The sequence below is a fragment of the Penicillium canescens genome (assembly GCF_028828765.1).
Source record: "Penicillium canescens strain IBT 15451 chromosome Unknown utg000003l_segment0_segment0, whole genome shotgun sequence".
Taxonomy (NCBI): Eukaryota; Fungi; Ascomycota; class Eurotiomycetes; order Eurotiales; family Aspergillaceae; genus Penicillium; species Penicillium canescens.
In genome coordinates, this window is record NW_026703965.1 from 1543393 (window position 1) to 1565451 (window position 22059).

The 22059-nt window shown below is 49.4% G+C and overlaps 9 protein-coding genes across 9 annotated transcripts; 5 read left to right on the top strand and 4 right to left on the bottom strand.

Annotated features, from left to right (window-relative positions):
- Positions 1-99: 99 nt before the first annotated feature.
- Positions 100-2908, top strand: N7446_004023 (FHA domain protein; the record flags this gene model as incomplete). Its single annotated transcript, XM_058512772.1, has 4 exons — positions 100-115; positions 180-382; positions 447-579; positions 630-2908. 4 exons carry the CDS (start codon positions 100-102, stop codon positions 2906-2908), a joined length of 2631 nt encoding a protein of 876 aa, XP_058374101.1.
- Positions 2909-6275: 3367 nt separating this feature from the next.
- N7446_004024 (uncharacterized protein) lies at positions 6276-6803 on the top strand (the record flags this gene model as incomplete). The annotated part of the gene is made up of 2 exons (XM_058512773.1): positions 6276-6382; positions 6500-6803. The coding sequence occupies 2 exons, from the start codon at positions 6276-6278 to the stop codon at positions 6801-6803; spliced, it is 411 nt and encodes a 136-aa protein (XP_058374102.1).
- A 1118-nt stretch (positions 6804-7921) lies between these two features.
- N7446_004025 (uncharacterized protein) lies at positions 7922-8553 on the top strand (the record flags this gene model as incomplete). Its single annotated transcript, XM_058512774.1, has 2 exons — positions 7922-7974; positions 8049-8553. The coding sequence occupies 2 exons, from the start codon at positions 7922-7924 to the stop codon at positions 8551-8553; spliced, it is 558 nt and encodes a 185-aa protein (XP_058374103.1).
- A 1115-nt stretch (positions 8554-9668) lies between these two features.
- N7446_004026 (putative MFS transporter) lies at positions 9669-11427 on the bottom strand (the record flags this gene model as incomplete). The annotated part of the gene is made up of 6 exons (XM_058512775.1): positions 9669-10254; positions 10309-10780; positions 10835-10876; positions 10928-11180; positions 11244-11318; positions 11410-11427. 6 exons carry the CDS (start codon positions 11425-11427, stop codon positions 9669-9671), a joined length of 1446 nt encoding a protein of 481 aa, XP_058374104.1.
- A 1043-nt stretch (positions 11428-12470) lies between these two features.
- On the top strand, positions 12471-14151 carry N7446_004027 (putative monooxygenase; the record flags this gene model as incomplete). The annotated part of the gene is made up of 7 exons (XM_058512776.1): positions 12471-12473; positions 12526-13316; positions 13372-13427; positions 13480-13528; positions 13598-13787; positions 13843-13946; positions 14007-14151. The coding sequence occupies 7 exons, from the start codon at positions 12471-12473 to the stop codon at positions 14149-14151; spliced, it is 1338 nt and encodes a 445-aa protein (XP_058374105.1).
- Positions 14152-14272: 121 nt separating this feature from the next.
- N7446_004028 (Zn(II)2Cys6 transcription factor) lies at positions 14273-16844 on the bottom strand (the record flags this gene model as incomplete). Its single annotated transcript, XM_058512777.1, has 10 exons — positions 14273-14368; positions 14424-14715; positions 14766-14940; positions 14992-15326; positions 15379-15399; positions 15458-15575; positions 15627-15660; positions 15710-16493; positions 16580-16643; positions 16700-16844. The coding sequence occupies 10 exons, from the start codon at positions 16842-16844 to the stop codon at positions 14273-14275; spliced, it is 2064 nt and encodes a 687-aa protein (XP_058374106.1).
- A 330-nt stretch (positions 16845-17174) lies between these two features.
- N7446_004029 (cupin domain-containing protein) lies at positions 17175-18274 on the bottom strand (the record flags this gene model as incomplete). Its single annotated transcript, XM_058512778.1, has 2 exons — positions 17175-17909; positions 17972-18274. The coding sequence occupies 2 exons, from the start codon at positions 18272-18274 to the stop codon at positions 17175-17177; spliced, it is 1038 nt and encodes a 345-aa protein (XP_058374107.1).
- A 697-nt stretch (positions 18275-18971) lies between these two features.
- N7446_004030 (DUF3500 domain-containing protein) lies at positions 18972-20339 on the top strand (the record flags this gene model as incomplete). Its single annotated transcript, XM_058512779.1, has 3 exons — positions 18972-19185; positions 19265-19414; positions 19489-20339. 3 exons carry the CDS (start codon positions 18972-18974, stop codon positions 20337-20339), a joined length of 1215 nt encoding a protein of 404 aa, XP_058374108.1.
- A 552-nt stretch (positions 20340-20891) lies between these two features.
- N7446_004031 (uncharacterized protein) lies at positions 20892-21792 on the bottom strand (the record flags this gene model as incomplete). Its single annotated transcript, XM_058512780.1, has 4 exons — positions 20892-21080; positions 21141-21431; positions 21538-21599; positions 21693-21792. 4 exons carry the CDS (start codon positions 21790-21792, stop codon positions 20892-20894), a joined length of 642 nt encoding a protein of 213 aa, XP_058374109.1.
- Between the last annotated feature and the right edge of the window lie 267 nt (positions 21793-22059).

The window sequence follows — 22059 nt, forward strand, 5'->3', positions numbered from 1 at the left end:
TCTAACCGTCATTTACAGTATACAACATTCACCGTCCGCCTTTTCCTTTCGAGACCCGGCAACCCCCGCAACTCGTGATCTGCCTTTCAGTATTCCGTCATGTCAGACCCACAGGGTATGTATTTTGAGCCCCGCCGAGATCTACTTCGTTCTCAGTTAACACCTTGCCGTATCTATAGTCTCCGTGACCTTAATCCCTCTCTGGGATGACACCCATCCCTGCCGCACCCTCACTCTATTTGACGATGACGTTCCTGTTCCCATCGGACGTGCTTCGAAGCGTGAAGCCAGAAACAGATCCCCCGCCAAAGATAACGGATGGTTTGATTCTCGAGTGATGTCCCGCGACCATGCTCTGGTGAGCATATCGATGGACAGAAGGGTAAGCTTGAATCTTCGCATCTTTGATATCCTTCTCATTACATTCTTGCTGATGCACTCTACAGAACGTCTACATTCTCGATTGTGGTTCGACCCATGGAACGTATCTGAACGAAGACAAACTGGTGACCCATGTGGATACTCCGTTGACGAGTGGAGATATTCTGAGATTCGGTGTCGATGTCGACCGTGGTCAAGGTAAGTTGTCCCGTTCGAACTTGACGTTGCTACAGACTGACACTGCTTAGAAGTATTCGAGGCTCTCGAAGTTCGTTGCGAGGTTAACTGGTCCACACCCCAGCCGGAGGTGGTTGTCGAGAGCTCGGACGCCATCACAATCAAACCAGTCACCACCCATTCGACCAACAGTTTCTCCGTCCCCGAAGACTACAGCGATGTCGAGCCGGAGGTAGTAATGCTTGATAGTGACGACTCTAAGGACTCCGTTGCTCGATCTTGGGACACCGCCAACCCCCACGCTGAGGAAATATCTCCCGTCTCCTCAGTGAGTGAGAACCGGATCGAGGTCACAGAGCCGGTGAAGTCCGAAGTGCCGGGGATTCCTTCAAGCCAGACCGAGGAATTTACGGAACGCTTTTCAGGATTTGACATGCCTGAAAAAGAGCTACTAAAGATGCGTGCCCGAGCTGCCGCCATCGCCCAAGAAGCCTCGAAACAACCCGTGAAACCGCATCAAGAGCTTGCTGTACCGGATGAAGAAATCCCTGGGTTTCATACCACCAAAATGGAGACTTTCCCTCCGTCCTGCTATCAAATGCTCCTCGACGAAGAATTCAGCGATTGGACGATGATGAAACCCTTGTTCATGCGGCTGGCTGACATGGCTTGGGGTGTATCTGATAAGATCCCCGACGTGGACCATGTCAACAAAGTTATCCACTCCGCCCGCCGCTGCTCACTGGCCAAATCATCCTACATGGTTGACGATTCCCCTGACTTCCAGCCTTGGAACGGAACCGAGGTTCCTTGGGAATTTAACTCAGAGGAGGAATCAGACACCACTTACCATCGTGTGCCCGGTCCCGCTCTCAGATATTGGTTCGTCGACAAGCGCAGATTCTGGATTCTGGATGGAGATGAAGAGAATGATCTCCGGATGAGCGACTGGTGGTGGATCGTTGAGAAGCCATGGGAGCTTCTGAGTGAAGCAACCAAAGCCGAAATTGCCACCGAGTCCCATGTTGACGACTGTCACAAATTCTGGATCGTGAGAGAATGGGAACCCCAGATGGTTGGATGTCAGTGGTACGAGTTCACACCCTACTGGGATTCAAACTTCTGTGAGGACCTGCCCTCTGATGACGATTCTATGGACTCGGATGAGTTGGATGAAGAAGAAGGGGACTTGAATGACGGGGACGGGGATGATTCCATCTATGATCGTTCCGATGCATCTGATGCCTCGGATGGCTCTAGCATTTTGCAAGAGGGCCACATGGAAGAATTCTCGGTGCCTTGGATGACGCCTTTCGGCCAGGAACTGGATGATGAAGATGATGAAGATGATTCAGAGTACGACTCAGACGACTCAAATGAAGAGGGTTCAAGCGAAGATGACGAATCCGAAGATAAAGGCTCTGAGAATGAAGATGACGAAGATGAAGATAACTCCGAGTCTGAGGACGAGGTTGAGAACGACACTTGCCCCGAGGAGGCCTACATTAGACGACTTACGAAGTTCATGGATGTCGCATCTTCTATGCCTAACTTCTACCCAGGAAACAACGACTCGGGATCGTCTCTGCCAACCCCTACCTCTCCGTGCCCAGAGCGGCCAGAAGCCACGACTGTCCTTGATTCCAAAGCCGCCAAACAGCCGGTGTGCCGCCCAGTTACCCCGAAGCTACCTGAGCTACCCTGCGTGCGCGACATACCTGAGAATGCGTCCGTCAAAGAGACACTGACCACACCGACTTCACCCGCAATGATCAACCCCGCTGCTCAATTCCCTAATTCTGCCGTCTCTAGTGAGCTTCCGAGCTCCTGTCAGAGCATATTACCTCAGGCTCGATTAAGTGCTCTCGTGGATCAGTCCGCAAATGGATCCTCCATGAGCCACTCTTATCCTCTGCTGGCTCCGTGGCACCCCGCTTCAAAAGAAGGGATGCCATATGCTGATGGACCATTCCGTTCTCCCCAGAAGGATCTGAAGCGGACCGCCACACAGATGGAATCCAGCTCCAACGATTTTGAGTCTCAGAGCCTTTCTCAAGATGCCCAGCGCCCACAGCCCCTGGAATCATACAGCCAGGACACAGATCTCAACACAATTCCATCTGCTGAAGTTCGGGATGCTATTATCTCCGCTCTTTCCGAAAATGAGCCTCCAACGAAGCGAGTCAAGTCCAACCATCTAACACCTTCGAAGAACCTGGCTAGCCATGCTGCCACAGCTGTTGTCGGTGCTATTCTGGGTGGCCTGGGTACTATTGCCATGTTGGCCACTCTCCCCCTGACTATTTCCATTGAACGCTACAGCGTTGCTTTCACTTTTTCGATTTTATGATTTGATACTGAGATGCCAAATCTCGGTATCAATTTTACAAAGATTACCTTCCCGGGGAGGCGTTTCTGCTTTACGAGGTGGATGGTTGCCCTTTTCTGCTTGCTTTCTCATTTTTCTTTGCTATTGTTATCCTGAGGGTTTATCAACACACGACAGCAGGATCTGATTACTGTCACGCTAATGGGAGCCTGACAACTGGGCGTTCGGATAGTCTGGGTCGCTCCTCTCTTCTTTTTCCCCCTTGCTTTGATTTTTTGCCGTGGCTAAGGCAAGATGAGCATGAACTAGTTCAGATGCGGTTGCCATGGAGCCGACGCCACGTATCACCGCGCTTTATCTTTCTCTTTCAATGTGATAGCTATGCAGGCTGTAATGAGCGTGAATGCGAATGATTTATCTTATTCTGTCCTCCGTAGTCGACCACATTCGCGCGCGTGCTCTATCGTGCCACTCTGCCAGGTACCAACTCTGGGTAGTCTCATTTGGAAACCAACCGGTGATATCATTCCATCAACGCCGAATTTATGTGCAGTCCCACCATCTGGTATAGTCTTCTTAATGCTGATCTTTCGGCGGCCGAAAAGATCCGAGTCGACATCAGGGCTTCTATCGCCTTACTTTCCCATCTCATCTACAAACCCCTGTTTTTCTAGAGATGTTGAGTTACAATAACATCTGATATTTCTGATTTCAGCCTCTAGGAACATTTCCAACTTCAAATTGACCAGTCTCGTGCATCGACAATGGCAACCGGGCTGCAGGTATCCAACACCTTCATGTCAGCTGACCTGCGACCCTTTGTGTATGTTCTTCCTCCCCCTCCCTTTTTTTGGGTGCTCATCGGGATTTAGCGGTGATACCTGGGAGATCTGTGAAGTACTGTAATTCCGGGAGAACCCATCTCGGAAGTCTCAGCCTTCTCCTTCTTGAGCCTTGCCGCCAACACCTTGACCCTAGTCCGCGTTCAAACCCCGGAGCGCGTGATTGAGGTGGCTGGCTGCAGCCATACTTACCTCCTCGGCCCTCTTTGTGAGGTGTTTTTGGCTCGGCCGTTTGACACACGTGCTTATTGATCGCTGCCTGCTCAAAGGCCATGTCTATAGCCCACAGGACCCACAGACGCAGATTGCCGGGCTGAATCAGCTCCATTTTTACTATAGCTTTGCGTCGAATATCGATGGAATCAAGTCGAGATATTTAGGATGAGTTCCATTTCCACATTCAATCCGCATGTGACCAGTCTGCAGATGGAGGAACAATTCGGCATGAAGCACTGTCAGATCATACAGCGGACTCAACGTTAAAAGCCTAAATGGCAGAGAGGACACCCCTGCTCGCAGTTCTCTCAGTTAAAGGGAATCGTCTTTGCTTTTCTTTTTCCGCTCTCTCTGGACCCCTGTTCATGCAGCCGCTCCCACCATGAATCCTTCGACGGTTACCTGCTTGAGGCTATGTTGCATCCACGGCGCTTCGGAGTCCAGATACATTAATTCCCGGGTGTTATTGGCTACATTCCCAGATTTTGATTCTGATTTCTTTGCATGATTGGTGGATCACACCTCTCACAGGGGGTTCTTTTCACCTCACTTTACACTTGCAGCTCTTCTTTCTCTTTTTTTTCGATCCCTGATGTCGGCAACGCATGCAACGCTTGTCAGGTCTGCGCATCCGTCTCTTCCGGGTCTTGCTTCCCGGGTTACTGTATTTAGAGGATCATAAATGTGATATTCGGGCTCGGTCGATCAGTGCATATCTCCGCGGCATATCGTCAGCGTGCATCGTACCCATGCCGTTGTTTTATGACTTGCGAATCCGTGCGCTTGTGGAGAGGCATTGACGTCCCTCGAACTATTGACACCCTCCCGACCTGATGCAGGCCTCTTAAGCGAGTTGCGCAGATGACCATCTGAGGGACCAGGTTGGTTGTCAGCAAATTCCTTGCATGACCCTTCGCCCTTTATCGGTTGGAATGGAAAGCCAAAAGCCAGTCTCGCTTCAACGGTCCTACGCAAGAAGACTTACGAGGCCCACCGCGTGGATTCTCACAATTTCATCTAAACGCGACCCACGGCAACATGGCCAGTATGGTCTCTACAATTCGGAGATCAGATCAGGGTCGCGTGGCCTGATGCAGCCATCCGTGGTTGGAGTTCTCACATCCAAGGCCTGCAGCCGAGCTCAGTGACGTCTCCTGAACCGAGCCATCTTAGCGAGACCGAGTGTATACTGCATCTTCACGCGGTCAGAATCCACCAACCCACAGCGGATAACTGTGGTTTGTGACACAAAGTTGTGGTGGCGGCCATGCTCTTGGGACATCTTTCCACCATAGCAAGCACATGAACGACAGTCTGCCCAACACTAGACGACCTTCCATTTGCCAACCTGCTAGAAACATTCCACTCCGTTCCACAGCATCCACCACTTTTCTCCTTCCGGCAGAACTTCCGTTAATCAAACCCACCAGGACACCGTTGCAATACAACACGACCTAGCCCTTTTGCGAACGTAGCCCGGGAAGTTTGTAGACCCAAGTGTATTGACCCACGTCCTCCGTATATCGGCATACGAAAAGCCCGCTCCCTCCCACCAGGTCCTGTTTCATATAACCCTGTATCTATGCAGTCTGCGTACCTTGGCGTACCTTGGCGTACCTTAGCTCGACAGGCACGCCAGGCGGGGTTTCATAGCTCGACTAAGCCAAGAACGGTTTCTGCGCCGCTCGCCCCCTCATATCCAGATCTACTCCTGTGCGTGTAATTGGCCATCTGCCTTCTGGAAATCTGTAACTTATCCGAAGATGATCAAGCCATGTCATTGGATTACAAGGTCCGCCTCCGTATGCAAATTTGGGATAGACACTACACCTGGCTAATGTACATGTGTACCTGGGAGTCTCTTCATCCTATCACCGTTCAGGTGCGCGATACTTGTCCTGCTGATCATTCCATACCTCGATCCTGATTTCCACAAGTGCTGCATATGTAACATTTGGAACCCTCGGGACACTTCGTGCCACTGCCTTGGTTTTTTTTTCCTCTTGTATAAGGATTCCAGTTGTCGCTGGGTCTAGTCCTAGCTTCATTATACTCTGGCGTAGACGAGATTCTGCCTTTTTGTCTGGTCGTCAATTCTTGACTGTGATATTATATTATACTGCCTTTTGCTTTTGGCTTCTTGTCTCGCGGATCATATACCGCTTTTCTTTTGGTTGACGGCGCTTTGAGACAAAAGACAAAGACCAGAGAAAGATAAAGCCTCTGTCTTCAACTACTCAGTCTCTGCATATCAATACTTTCCATTCCGCACATACAGTATTCCACTGACACTACCATCACCTACTCCAATACATCCACCGCCCAAAACAATGGCCAGCTCAACAAACTCGCTCCTAAACCTCGACCCACAACACATCTCCTGCATCGGCGGGCGCACAGTACTGACATGCAAGAGCTGTGCAGGGAATGCCCCAAGGTATGCATCCCATTCCATACCATCCATAGCATACCAATACATCATCAGAACACAAGCAAAACCATCACAGACCAGAAATCAGATCAGATCAGGACAAATACTGAAAAATATCCCTAGAGGCTCAATTTGCACCAGCTGCAACGGCCGCGGCTTCAACATCTTCATCTGCGCCCAATGCAACCCAACCGCGGCCGCAGCTGCACCTGCAGCTAGATCAACAGCAAACTTCACATCTGCATCGGCAGGGACAGGAACGCCTGGCTCCTCGGCTCCGTCGTCGCCTGGCTCGTTGAGCCGCAGTTCGTCCACCTCTTATCCTTCACATCCTGATCCGAATGTTGGGAGGTCTTGGGGTCGTGGTGGGACGAGCTGTGGGAGTGTTGAGACGAATACCAATACCAATACACCGCGGAATCCGTGATTTGGATTTGGTGGTGTGGGTGTGATGGTGGGTGACAAATTTGTCTGTTGTATTGAAGAAATATTCAGGTTGAGTCTTGTTTGGGTATCATGGTTTATACGTCCCTGGGCTGTTTGCTGGTTGTGGCGTAGTCTTTGGGTTCTTGTTCTATTTTCTGTCTTCTCTTTATTTTCTCTCTGGACTGGATTTATTTTTGTTTCCTTTTGCCATTATGTTGTTGTTTCTACAAGACTGCACTGGGGGGCGCTTTTTTTTGTATATGGCTTTTTGTTTGCTGCAAAGGAAGGATCGGGTTGGGATGTTATATACGAGGCGTGTCTCAACTTTCAGCTTTCCTCTATTCTATATCTCTTTTTATCATACTGTCGCAAGTGTTTGACCTCATGCTAAATACGTGCAGTGTCATCCTAGAGTGGTAGGCAACAATCAAAAGGGATATTGCGCAAACAGGCGGAGTCCGAAAGCACGGTGTTCAACTTGTAGGAAGACTAAAGAAGCCCACAACAGACCAATCAAGCTACTATCATCCACCTGTCCCGAATTTTAGCCCGCAGAAGGATCCATTTGTGGATAAAGCAGCCGTATTAAGACTCTATATGCACACGTAATCAAAATCTTAACATTATGATCCATGGCCTAGCTAGAGATGTCGTCACGTTAGGCACATGCACGCATATCCCCTTTAGGACGGATACAGTGCCAGGAATTACGCAATCGCCCGGTAAGCGCAAACGCCGAGCCTCAAAATGGTGGCCAATCAGATTAAACACCATCCCAAATAGGAAATGTAGCACGCGAGGTGTGTTTGCTTTCGCGCTTGCTTGCAGAGCATTTGTAGTTACAAATTCGACACTGCCCTTCTTGGCTGGTGGACTCAATCAAATTTTTATTTCTGGGTTTATGCTTCATGCTGTTATAGAGGTCTCATGATTATAGTATTATTGGGATACTTAAGGCTACGAGGGAGCAGATGTGGAGTACCAGGTCCACCAAAAACAGCATCTACAGTTCAAGGAGGAAAAGAGAAAATGGAATCAGTGGAGTACAGAATTTTGGTCCAAAATCGTGTCAGATATCTAATCATCCGCGCTGGTTCATTCGAACGGTCAACACTTTCCATGCCCCTCAGCTCGTTGCCCGACTTTCCGGAAGACTACACCTGGAATGTGGCGTACGTCAATCGAGATCCGTCGAGCGGTGAGGTCGCAATGAGACTACAGCAGAGAACCTTCATTGGAATAACAGACCTTTGGCATCCTGTGTGGTTGACTGTCTCGATTTGAAAAGAATAAAGCAGTTTACCGCTACCACGTACGAAGCAACTTACCCTGGTGACGAGCCCTTGGCTACTATGAACTCGACAGCTGTTATTGCTAAAGTCGCACGGTTCGAATGGGAGCTACCTCGTTTATCGCTGGAGACCCTCATTTATAAGAGCCTGGAAGATACAGGCCTTGCCCCACGGTTCATTGGCCATGTCCACGAGCATGGCCGTGTAGTTGGCTTCATGCTAGAAAAGCTCGAAGGGCGTGAAGCAAATATCAACGATCTTTCGTCTTGTCAATCTGCCCTTCAGCGCCTACATGACATTGGCATCCTCCATGGAGACGCCAACAGATACAATTTCATTATTCAAGACGACAAGGCGCGACTGATTGATTTTGAGAAAAGTCAACTATGCCGTGGCGCTACTGTATACATGCGAGCTGAGATGGAGAGTCTAAGTGATGAGTTGGTGGAGGACACATGACGCGGTGCAGGGTTCGCTCGCTGAAATCGGCCTGATTGAGGAAACGGTGAGCTCTACTAGGACGGATTCCAGAACCATGATACTTAACCAACTAATCTTCTAAGATCCCCTTTGTTACGCCAGTTGCCGTTGCTGCTAGAATGCCATCATAACAATGCTTGAGTCATCTTTGCCTTCCAGTGCAATAGTCATCATCAAAGAGCCAGTGTCAAAAGTCCAGGGCTGACCACTCAGAAAGGTGTCCTCCTGGACAAGCCCGTGGCATGACCATTTTTCTGCCATATTTCCCGGTCTCTAATCTAGATCCTCTTCTTTTTTAACCCAACATATCCGACCTTTGCCTAGTCCACCCTGCAATTCTAATTCTGGCTCATAATCCTAAAGCATGGAACGAAAGTTGATCAAGTGAGCATCCCTAATTGGCATATGAACAGAGTAGTATCTTGGCATTGCAGCGTCTTCTTAATATCTGACAGAAGGAAAACCGGCGGTAGAAAAACAGCGATCTTAGGCTCCTAAGCCGGGAAGCCCTAGGGAGAACTATATAAGTATCACGAAGAGGAAACCCGAGAACTATATAAGACTGGATGTAGGGTCTGGCTGTTAAATTGAAGTCATTCAAAACGCACGGCAGATATACCTTTGAAAGGTGTGATTAGTTGTCAGTTTAAGGTTAAGGCGGAAGATCTTCGAAATGAGACATCCGCGGTGGAGTGGGTCCATTTTTTAGGACTATTGCAGCCGCGAAATCAGTTAGCAATGGAGAGTTTCACCGTCTGATATTCTGACGTTGAATTTTGTATTAGATGCAATGACTCAACGAGAAACACAGGAATACTAGATGTCGATGTTTAATGCTTTCGCTTGCATGAGGGTGAATGTCCTAAGGGACATCGCTACTTATACAACGGGTACAGGCATAGAGAACTCCATTATTAGATTATCTACTGATAGGACTAATGCTCACGTTTTACCTCTGCACGAGGGACCTACCATAAGAGAGAAGAAGAAGAAGAAGAAGAAGAAGAAGAAAAAGGAGAAGGAGAAGAAAAGCTTATATGAATTCCCGGCCCAGTAACCGAAAATTAATTTACGTAACTTTGAAAAGAAACCCCCTAGAAGTACTTCTGCGTCCGGCGCCGAATCCAAGGACCAAAGATATACAGCGGCAAGGCCAAGAACAACACAGCCCACTCAATACCAGCAAACTCATAAAGCATCTTATCAACGCCCTCCTTAGCCATCCAAGAATAAGCACCTTTAGTAAGACCAAAAGCAACCACATTCTTAGACGTGTTAACTAGTACCAATGCCTCACCACTCGTGCGAGGATACGAGTCCACAACATAAGACAGCATAACCGACGGCACGAGTGTCAGACCCGCTGCACAGATAGCGGATCCAACAGCGGGACGGATATAGTGCTGGTGGCGTGCGACAGTGTACCCGAAGACAACTAGTCCGATGGGGCAGATGAGGAATGGGAAAATCAAGGCTGGAAGACGATGCTCAGGCTTGTGGACTCCGTTGTTGCGGTTGCGGAGCCAGCGGGAGAGGCGATCGGTTAAGGGACCGGCGATTGGCCATGCTACTATGATACCGACAAAGCTGCTGAATGTGAAGAGGCCGAGGTCGGCGGAGGAGAAGAGGTAGGGTGGTGGGGAGAAGAGGTCCGGGGCGATGGTTGAGATGATGACGACGCTGCGGTTTTTGTTAGTTCCATCGTGGTGGGATGGATGGTTGTAAGTGACTTACGCTCCAAGAACCACGCCATACATGACTGTCGCGACCAGGACTCCTGGGACGAGGAGCATAGGGAAGGGAAGAATGCAGAGGTAGACGAGATGCTTGAGGATGCCGCGTTCCTTTGCTTCCTTGGATAGGGTGAATGACCAGAGGTCTCTCCAGTATGTAGCGTAATCCATCTTGACACGAGCCTCGGTACGGGTCTCGGTGCGGGTGACTGCCTCGACGTGGCTGTGGGCGTCTTTCTCGATGTCGTTGACGACCTCGGGCTCCTGTTCTACTTCGTAGAGAGTCTCCGGGAGCATGAAGATGGTTGTTACGAGGTTGACTGCGGCGATTATGGCGCAGAGAATGAAGAACCATCTCCATCCCTTAGCTTCGATCAGATAACCGGCGATGACTGGACCAATCTGCGATCCACCGGATAGGAAGGCAGCATAGACAGCCATGGCGCTAGAGTAGTTTCGTTCGTAGAATAGATCTGTTGTGCATTAATAAATGTTCCAAGACTGTGAGCTTATAAAGGGGAACATACCAGCCAGAATGCTAGGACCGAGAGACTCAATTGAGCCATATCCTATCTCTTGTTAGTCAAGGTCCATTAATTGGAGACTAAAGGAGTTAATACCAAAACTAGCAAAGACTCGCGAGGCAAATAAACTGTTGTAGTCCTTCGCAACGGCACTCCAAATAATACCACCCAGGAACATGGCCATTGAAATGATGACGATGGGCCGCTTGCCGAAAGTCAGGGCCAAGGGCATCCAAAACAGGTTGGCCAACCCCATAGCCAGCACCGAATAAGCGATCAAATCCGCAAGCGTGGAGAAGGGCGTATGAAATTCGGCAGCTAGGGACCCGAACCCTGTCGCAATACCGGACTGAAGCCATGTCAGTATACTGTATACCACATAGGCACAGGAATCAGGGGCTAGTTGACTCACGGAATACATATTACCCATGAACACGAATACATTGACGGTAAGCAGGGCGCTATACGTCACCCGCTTGGGGAAGAGCTACAAAGCCGAAACGTTAGCCGGATTGCACTATCATGGTCTGATGTCTGATGTCCGTCGTGCAACTAGTGCATAAGATGTGGACACATACCCTAGGGTCAATTGACATTCTGTCTAAAATGTAGCCCACAAGGCTAAGTGTGAATAAATAAAGACGTGGCACCGAACTTGTCGAAAAGAGATATAGAAGACGCTAGGAGAACGAGAGGAAGAGATAGAGATACATATAGCAGACCTTGCCCACCAAACTAGAGTCCGGAAATGTGGAAGCTCTGGTTGAAAGAGCGAATCACTCTGGATATTCCAGCACGGGGGAACTCAGGGTGAATTCAAGGCTAAGGCGCCTCTTTTCCCCGCAAATTCACATTCCCACGAAGCAGATAGGCTGGGGACATGTGTACTTTGGTAGCGCATGGTTTGGCGTGTCTGGATGCGACGCCCCCATATCTCGGGTAGTCCGTGGAAAGTGGAGGGCGTTCGGATGCGACTCGGGTCCACATTCAACTGCTCTTCTTAAGCGACGCCACAGGCGAATAAACGGACGTTAATAGCGTTTAGATTTTTATTCAAACCAAACCCCTCCCCCCACCCGGCAGTTGGAAGATGCCCGTGGCAAATGTAATTTGAAGGGAAAATGGTTCATATCCTTGGTGCTTTCATGAACACCATAGTCGCTTGCCCTAACATTGACATGAATGGACAAGACTCGGTCAATGAAAATGGTGAATAAAGCCACACAAATTCAAAAGAATGGAGTGCTCATCATCCGGTCTGACATGTTCGAGACCCAAGTGAAGAATAGCGAAGAATGGCAGTCCACTTCCCCAGATGTCAAACCTCGGGATCTGCCGACACCCCAGAAAAATAACAGTCAAACTATGCACCAAAGCCGAGATCCACCTCACGTGGAAAAGCAAACCCTTAGTTTGACACAATCAAAGCAGTCGCATTTCGGCAATTCCAAGGAAAACCCGGCTTCGGCTTTCCCGAGTCGTGGGGCGGGGGAAATGACCCCGGTGATTCTTCCACCTGGGAGGAGGAGCGAAGGGATAGAAATTGCCTGCATTTGGCCGATCTTCACGATTTCCCTGATTTGAAAAAAGTCGCTGGAATTGTTCGTCAACGGAACGAGTTCACTAAAATCTCGCAAATATGGTCAGTCCATCTACTCGTCCCCAAATAAATCCGCCGCTTACCGCGTTAGCAGGTTCCCGAAGAAGCTCGCCTTCACATTATCATTGTAGGCGCTGGCCTGAGTGGCATAGCCGCTGCCATCTCCGCCGCTCTGTCGGGTCATTCTGTCCAAGTAGTCGAGCAAGCAAAGGAGCTTGCAGAGGTGGGCGCCGGTCTGCAGATTACACCTAATGCATCCCTGCTGCTTAAGCACTGGAGACTTCCCCAGTCGCTGTGGGATGCAGCTGCCGAGCCGACAAAGCTCACTGTGCATAAGTATTCAGGAGAAGTGCTTGCTCATGAAGAAGACTTCAATAAGAACATCCGCGCAAAGTATAACGCGCCCTTTGTTGACCTGCACCGCGTCGATTTGCAGCAGGCGCTATTTGCGCGCGCTCAAGATCTTGGTTGTACATTCCACATGAGCCAAAAAGTCAATCGGATCGATTTTGATACTACCACTGTGCATACCTTGGCTGGGGAGAAATACACAGGTGATTTGATTATTGCCGCTGATGGTCTCTGGTCTCGGTGTCGTGAGGCTTTTGTTGGGAAGAAGGATGAGCCTCTCCCCACGGGTGATTTGGCGTACCGAATTGTCTTGGACGCGGATCAGATCTCTGATCCGGATTTGCGGGCTCTGGTCGAGAAACCTGAGGTGCATTTCTGGGCGGGTCCCGGTTCTCATGCGGTTGCTTATTCCCTTCGTGGTGGGAAGATGTTTAACATTGTCCTGCTTGTGCCGGATAACCTTCCCCCTGGAGTTTCGAGACAGGCTGGTTCTGTTGATGAGATGCGGGAGTTGTTTGTTGGTTGGGATCCGATGTGAGTATCATGGGGAGATTCACACGAGAGAATGTTTGCTGACAAGGTCGCTTAGTTTGAACCGATTCTTGGAGTATGTCACCACAGTAGACAAGTGGAAACTCATGCATCGTAAGTGAAATCCTTCAATCCCAAATGTGAACACTGAAACTGATAAATTCAGACGGTGAAATGGAACGATGGGTCAACGATACCTCCAACCTTGTCTTCATGTAAGTCCTTCCAAGGAGCCCAGATGGGAGGGATGAAGACATCTGTACAGTACTGATATGATATAACAGCGGAGATGCCTGCCACCCCATGCTCCCATACCTAGCCCAAGGCGCCAACTCCTCACTAGAGGACGGTGCAGTCCTCGGCCTCCTGCTAGGACAGATGACAAACAAGACACAACTCCCTCGTATCCTGCGGCTGTACGAAAGCATGCGCAAATCCAGAGGAGAATCGATCGTCAAGGAAACATTCAAACAGGTACTGGATATCTCTCTGCTATATTGGGAAGCAAGAAATGCTGATAGCACAACAGAGACACGATTTCCACATGGAGAATGGCCCAGAACAAGAGAAACGCGATCAGGTCTTCCTATCGCAGTTGGGTAAAGAGATCAAGGGCGCGTTCCCGAGTCGATGGTGAGTTTCACTCTGCTTGAATCAAATCATTAAAGGTTTCACGACTGACACACTTATTAGGACATGTCCCGAAGTACAGCCATGGTTGTACGGGTACGATGCCATCAAAGAGGTTGAAATGGCCGTCGTGAAGAACCCGGATGTGTTCGCATCACAATCCGCATCACAATCCTCGCGTCGTTCACTGTCTTGTTTGATTTTGTAGTTTTTTATTGTATATCCAAATTGTTTCAGCCAAAGTGTGGGATTTTTATAGCACACTATATAGATATTTACAAAGAAATAGCGACGTGACCATAGAGAATGGCAAAGGTCGTTGAAATGGATTACCCATCTAACATTGGTAGTCCTCCAATATCGTCGAATAGACGAGCAATACCCTCGAAAGAGTAATCTGGGAAGCCGAAGCCGTAGGCCCATTCCTATTTCAGGGTTAGAAAAATCAATAATGATGGGGGAGTTAATGATGGAACATACGGGAATTTCAAATCCTGGCCCGTGGCTTGCTTCCGCAGATACGGGGATTTGTTCGCCCTCTGCCGTCCCTGCTGTCGGTTGGGGTGCACCGGAGGCTCGGAAATCCCTAATATATTGTCTGATGATTTCTACTGACTTGCGAGCCACCACGGACTCATCCATAGCTTCTAATATTTCCACGCCCATTTCCACAGATTGGAGTAGAGGCATAGTTTCGGCGCTCATGCCAAGCTTGGACATTGGAAGAAGAAGCGTGGATGTGGCGAACATCACGTAGGTTGTGTTGTACCACCTTGATGAAAGTCAGCAGGAAATCATAGTCTTTGAATGGAAGTATCATACCAGCATCGGAAGAAAGTGTGAACTCGGTAGATATCATGGATGACCTGGATAGTCTTCATGGCTGCATCCAAGCATTTGTCAATTGTCTGGTCCAATTCGTTTGGCGGATGTCTTAGTTTGCGAGTGAAATGGCTCAAGAAAGGTCTGAAGAGCAGCATCTTGACATTATAGTACCCTGAAACGAGTGTTAAAACTAGACACGAATTGTTATAATGGATAGACTCACGGATTCCTAACACAAGCCGTTGTCTTCGTGCCCACTTTGGATCACGCAAAGCACTGCGGGACAATCTATAACCACCGATATCTGGCTTGATCTTTTCTGGCAGTCGTGCGAGCCATCGATCCATCTCCATTTCGATCTGAAGGGCAAGTTGTAATTTCTCTTGCAATGAAATGCGAGAATGGTAGATCTGGACGGATACCCGTCGAATGATCTGTGCAAAGTCGATCATCCATGGAATGATGGCGAACTCGGAGTCATCTCGCTCTGGAATTGCGCGATTGTGATATTCATCCATTCCAAGGGTATCGGGGCGTCCAACTGAGAAGCTCATTTCTCTGCATTTTATCAGCTATATTACAACAGAGGATCAGTATGCAATGGACTTACATTTCCAGAGAGAACAGACCCCTTTTTAAACAGACTAAGTTAATAACTGATCAAAAACAATGAAGTTGTGGTGACTTACCACCAAGTCTTCGATATCCAACCGGCACGTTGCGCATTATCCCCTGGACACGGAACCTCTCGATTGAAACCAGCAGACAGGCATGTACGCACAGCCAGACCAAGATACATATAAGCGACTGATTTCTGTATGAGCATTTTGACAATGATAAGGGAGGCCGAGGACTAACGGTTAGGATTGAGCTCGTTCTGGCAAATTTTCGCCTGGCGTGCTGTCAGCTCATGATCTGTACTACAGGCGTTAACTACGTACCATAATATAGAGACACTGGACTGTCTCAATATCGTTTGAAAATCGCAGATGATTCAAGTAAACCTGCGCCTCGGCAAACAGCTTCCGACTCCATTCGAAGCGCCCCAGGCCAGCCAGGGTACCTTCATCCCAAACTCGCACCAATGACCCAAAGGATAGAATACTCAGGTACAACGCAACAAAGCTAGGCTCAGGGGCACGTGATCGGTTAAACCATAAGTCATTAGCGCGCAAAAGGAAGTCCTCCTTATCAATCAGAGGATGGATGAAGTGAATGTTCTCGAAATATCCATTCATAAAGATATGAGCTTGATCGAAGTAATAATTCTGCTGTTCAATTGACAGCATCTGCGCCGGTCCTGCGGTGCATGATGGCGAGAAGCTCGGATTGTGAAGTGTCGAGATGAGTGAGTAATCAGCTGCACGAGGATATGGTTCTACCTGGCCCTTGGGCTCGCGCGTTTTTTTAAGATGGCCAAGAAATGCAGCCGAAGATGTACTGCCGTGGAATTCAACGCCGTTCGTATGGTGATTGAACTCGTTGAGCTCGTCATCTGCGCTCTCGGCGGACTCCTCACGTCCCTCGGGTAGTTTGGCTATTTCCCGGGGTGTGGATCCATGCCGGGGCATGGAGCATGGAGTAGTTTCGGCTCCGGCTGTTGGTTGAGTGAGGGGAATTTTGGGGACAGCCGGAGATGTTCCCGATATGGCGACTGGGCGGCCCTCCACCGCACGAAGTTTTGATGTCAGCTCCTCGACCTTTTTCTCGAGGTCCACGACATAGCTGTCGAGTTGTTAGTAAATTTGTTTTGTACGATGTGGGTCTCCAGGGCCCAGTCAAGCGGAACATGATCCTGGTAGGACACTCACGTTGCCGAGCGACTGCTTTCGCGCTCTCGATAATTGCCCTGGTACACGCAGACAAGGTCGCTTTCTGTAGAATATTAGTCAACACCCATTGAAAAGTTGTTTGATCAGCAAGGAACCGACTTTTACAATGCAAGCAGGGATATTGCTCATCGCACTTATACTTCTTCAGCCTGCATCGGTCGCACGCCTGCGCAGCGCGTGGCCGTTTGGCGCGCTTCGTAGACTGCTCATCAGCAGGGGGAAGCGGAGACTGTAGATTTTGCATTATCGAGACATAATCTATAAGCAATCTGATGTATGTCGCAGTCACAGTGGAGTCCAAGAGGATAACTGGAGGTGGCCGGAATTTCCGGAGGCTTCGCTGCACGTGACGCGCGGAGGAACAATGCAGGCCAATGTGGAATTCGAAGGCCAATGTGTTAGAGATGCGGGGTATAATAGATAAATTAGAGTTGATCGGTTGGTCAGAGGGATATATAGTTCATACTTGGGAGGTTGGATTGCGTGTTCTTGAAAGAAATTGTTGAGATTGGGGTGTGGTCTCTCTATATCCACTAACTTATATACATTTGACTAACTTTCCAAGGTTGTCTCGCTAAAATGTCACATTCAGACGCACTGCGGCTGATTCCACTTCAGACTGTTCATATTCTGGTGCCTGATCTGGCAACACTACGCCCTCGAACGGCTTGCCCGCAGCGTGGATCAATGACTCAATACCATCGCCATCGGTGAAAGAGTGGAACTTAACAAACTTGCTCTCGAAGACGAGCGAGAATGCCTGTCCAGCAGGAATAACAACAGTCTCACCCTCACGGAAGACGGCATCATCAGCACCTTGCAGCTTAACCCGGAGCGCGCCCTCCATGACAAGGAAGCAGTGATCCACCGTGGGGAAAGTCATATACTTGGAGAACACAGTCTCGCCGTAATCCTTCGACGACTCAATGCTGGAGATGGCACAAACTCCAGTGCTCTGTGTTGTAGTGACAAATGGACGAGACATCACACCTCCAAGCATCCATCTGGGACCTGTGTTGGCGCGCAGGAAGTATCCTGTCGGGCCATCCGGTAACTTCTCATCTTCCTTCGTCCACTCAGACACCTGTGGGGGTACATGGTGCGGTTGGAAGACGACATCGAACTGTCCCTTGGCGGCCATGACCTTGGGAATAAGAAGAGATTTCAAATCACGATTATCACATTCGGGAACGAGGACTCCCTCAAAGGGCTCTGAAACATAACGGAAGAAGTCGACCCAGTCACCGGGGGTGATCAAGCCTTGAAGCTCTGTATGGGGGCCAATCATGTCGGGCATGTGAATGACTTTCTAACCAGGAAATTAGCAATGTCTCAGTTTTTTCTTTTTTTCTCAATAATTCGTTCACACACCGGAGGAACATATGCAAAGTCACCCGGACCCATAATCCGGCACTGGTCTCCATTATAGAGCTTCAGGAAGCCCTTTGTGACCAAGAAAACATCGTGTGCGCGGTCATGGTAGTGGAATCCTGGAGCATCTGAAAGGACAGCACCGCTTGTGAACACGGCCATCAATCCACCGGTTTGCTTTGCAGAGGTCAAGATGCGGAAGACGCCTTTGCTGCCCGGGATTGTGATCCGCTCTCCCTCCAATTGAGGGATGGCATATGGGATCCGCGACGCGGGAGGTTGGTTGGTGAATTCCAGAGACATTATGATGTATGAGATGCGATAAAGTACTGTAAGTGGAAAAAGATCGCGGGGTCTGGAGTTTTAAAGCTGCGACACTATTTTTCGGTATGCGGGGGAGCATCCGAGGGGCGGAGAATCCGTGGCCGGAAGATCCGAGTCGAACTGGAGTTGTGATATACTTAGATGAAGCTATAAGTTAGTGCGGTGGAGAGTTGAGAGATGTGGCGGGTATAGCCACTAGATCGAAAGGGGTGGTGGAATGGTAGAAAAACGTGTTTGAATAATCCATAGGTAGGTACCTCACTAGAGCTAACTAATTAGTCTGGACTTTCATTCTAAAACGGTCTTTGGAGGTTAATATCTGCCAAATCGGGAGTTGTACTCCGACAACGGTACATGAGGGTTCGCTTCTAACAGCCGGCACAACCGTCACCTCCGCATTGAGGACATGCATACAATATCCCCAAAGACCAGACTAATCTGCTGAAGGGACCTGATAAATGCCTTTCCGGGCCATCCGGATTGGCCAATTCGGGGCCAATTCGCCACCAAATCCTACGGGTAAGAAATTTCCCACAATCCCCACGAACGTGGGGAAGCCTCGCCGCTCACAGCTGTGGGGTTTGAGCGAGCTATAATACCTTTTGGAGGGGCTCACTTGCTCTCCTTCATTCCGTTCCCTAGATTTCCGTGGTCAAATCTGTATTATCAATCAATCATGGCCAACCAGGCAATGTTGGAAAAGCCCACCGGCGAGTACCGCCAATACCTACCAGACTTGAGCCTAAAGCGCTTCGAGGTGATGTGCCAGCAAGATGCGCACGAATATGCCCACGACTTTAAGACCGGACACCAGCCGCCATGGCTGCATGCACTATATATGCATTGGTTGGAGCTATTGCAGGAGCCATTCAAGGGCGTGACCACCGACGGTAAGTACAGTCGCAACGCACCAGCGGAGATTCGACATCATACCATATCATATACATAAATTCTAACAACAAACCACAGGAAACGTCCGCCCAGGTCTATTCACATTACAAAACGAAGATGTCCCCATTCAACAAATCGTGGACGCAACCAACGCAGTAACAGCCCAGCTAGACGACAAGCAACAAGAAGCCATAAACTACCACATCGACTCCCCCACTGGCGCACATGGTCAAACCCCGAGTTTCTCCTCGCGCACAAAGGCATCCGGCTTGACGAAGTCAACTTGCAAACCCGCGACGCAGTAATGAACGTGCTAAAGACAACGCTCTCCCCAGAAGGCTACGACAAAGCCGTCAGCGCCATGCGCATCAACCACTTCCTCGGCGAGCTAGTCAAATCCCCAGCAGTGATGAACGAATTCTCCTACAACTTTGTCCTCTTCGGCCGGCCCTCGACCACCAGGCCGTGGGGCTGGTCCTTCTACGGTCACCACCTTTGCCTGAACATCTTCCTGTACAAGGGCCAGATCATCGCCTCGCCATGGTTTACGGGTGCAGAGCCTAACGAGATTGATACGGGTCCGCATGCCGGTACACGCATTATGCAGATCGAGGAGAAGCTGGGCCTGCAGCTGATGCAATCTCTTTCTGCGGAATTGCAGGCTTCAGCGCGGGTCTTTGCTCTCATGAAGGATCCAGCTATGCCGCCTGGGCGCTGGAACAAGAATGATCAGCGCCACTTGTGTGGTGCGTACCGGGATAACCGGGAAGTGCCGTATGAGGGCATTCTGGCGTCGACGTTTAGTGCTGAGCAGAAGGGGTTCATGTATGGCATTCTTGAGCAGTACTTGCTTTATCTGCCGGCGAAGTCGCGGGCTATGAAGATTGATCAGGTGCGCGCGCATGAGGATGAGACATACTTCTGTTGGATTGGGGGGTATGGGGATGAGGATCCGTTCTATTATCGCATTCAGAGCCCTGTGATTCTTGTTGAGTTTGATCATCACTCCGGGGTGTTTTTGAATAACGAGGAGCCGAAGAAGTTCCATATCCATACGCTGTTGCGTACGCCGAATGGTGGTGATTATGGTCATGCGCTCCGGTCGTTGATTCCTGCTGTGGAGGGTTTGAATGGGAAGGAGATTGTCTGGTAGGTCCAACCTATCGGTGGATATTGGCTGTGATGTATATTGATCGTATAAGACGGATTTGGAGCATTTTTCTGTCACCTGCGCATTCTGGAGCTGCGTGTGGGGTGCTGCTTTTTTATTCTTGTTTCCAGACTGGTGTGCGTGGCTGATTCCGATGTATTGTTGTCTATAAGGTCACCAAAACGATACACGAAGATATGATTGATTGAACGACCCGGAATGACCTCGAGAACCAGTGGTAGATACATCAGAGATGTTCATAGAAACAGATATGTCATTTTGTCCGTCATTCCAATTAGTCGTAGCATATCCCAGAGGGCAAAACGATATATCCACCCTAAACGCCGAAAAACATAGCTGAAAGACGAAAGAGACTAGACATGAAACAATCTGCAAACCCAGAAATAGCCCAAAATTATGAGATACAGAAAAAAATAAAGGAATGAAACATAGTCAACCCCACAGAATAACGAAAATGGCGTATGATAGCAAAAGCACCTGTCCCGTTCATCATCCGTGTGCGCATATAGCTCCCCAGATACCTGAAAGCAGCTTTTAAGAGGCGCCAAGCTCATCATGATCAGGAATCAACTCATACCCACCCTCAGAAGGAAGGACCTTGGCAGCCACAATAACCGCGCCCGCGCAGAAAAGGCCAATACAACAACTGACAGTGCAAAAGATCCAAGACTGGTCCAGTTTCCAGCCAACAAAGAAACGATCCTCGTTATCGAACAGGTATGCCTGCAAACACGAACAATCAGTTTACGATTCCACCAGCAACAAAAAGCCAAGTCAACATACCACTATCGACATACTGGCCGCCTGCACAACAACAGACGTCAGAACCAGTAAACTGAGAACACCCCACCCATTCTCACGCAGCCGTTTCCCGCCAGAGAGAATAACCAGGTATGCGACAACGCTCATGCCCTCCAGCACGACGGCAAAGGACATCAGAAACCCGACAGACCGCCACATTGAGCAGAAGTATCGATCTTCGCCATGGCAATCTTCGCGCTGGGGGAAGCTTTCGCAGGTATCCGTAAGGGAGGAGCATCGGTGGTGGAGACCGTAGGAGTAATGGTGGGCGGGCTGGAGTGGAGCGATTAGTGTTAGTCTGGAACCTTGAATCTTGGAGCTTGGAGCTTGGGGAGCTTGAAGAATGAAGGTTGTCGATCGCGACAAGACAGAGATATACCTTTTCACTGTGATAGCTGACCCATTTTGGGATGATGATCGAGGAAAGTGTTAGACCGAATGCTGTTCGCCGGGTTTGGTTAGTATCGAGTTACAACTTGCCTACCTGACACAGCTGGGCTGGTTGGTATCCTCGTCCCAAGTATAGCCACTTACAAGCGAGGAATATGACAAGTGTCGCGGAGTAGACGATTGTCTTTGTGAAGAATCCCGTGTAGTTTCGATCAGTGCCGCGAGGCACTAGGTTGAAGTCCATCGCTGCCTGCCGGGTTTGGAGTTGATCGAGTATGTGTCGATAGGATTTGGTTCGCGCGATAGCGACCTGCGCATCGGACGAACGTATGCAGGCGATATGAAGTAAGCGCAAGATTCCGAGTAGTTGAGAGAGGAAAAGAAACAAGGGAGGGGGTGGTGGTCTGTGGTATGTGGTACTAAGTGAGGGCCCGGGGACTGATGCGGGCCGATAAGCTCACCGCTAGAGATCACGAGGTATACAGACGGATTCGGCCAAATCCTTGGAAGT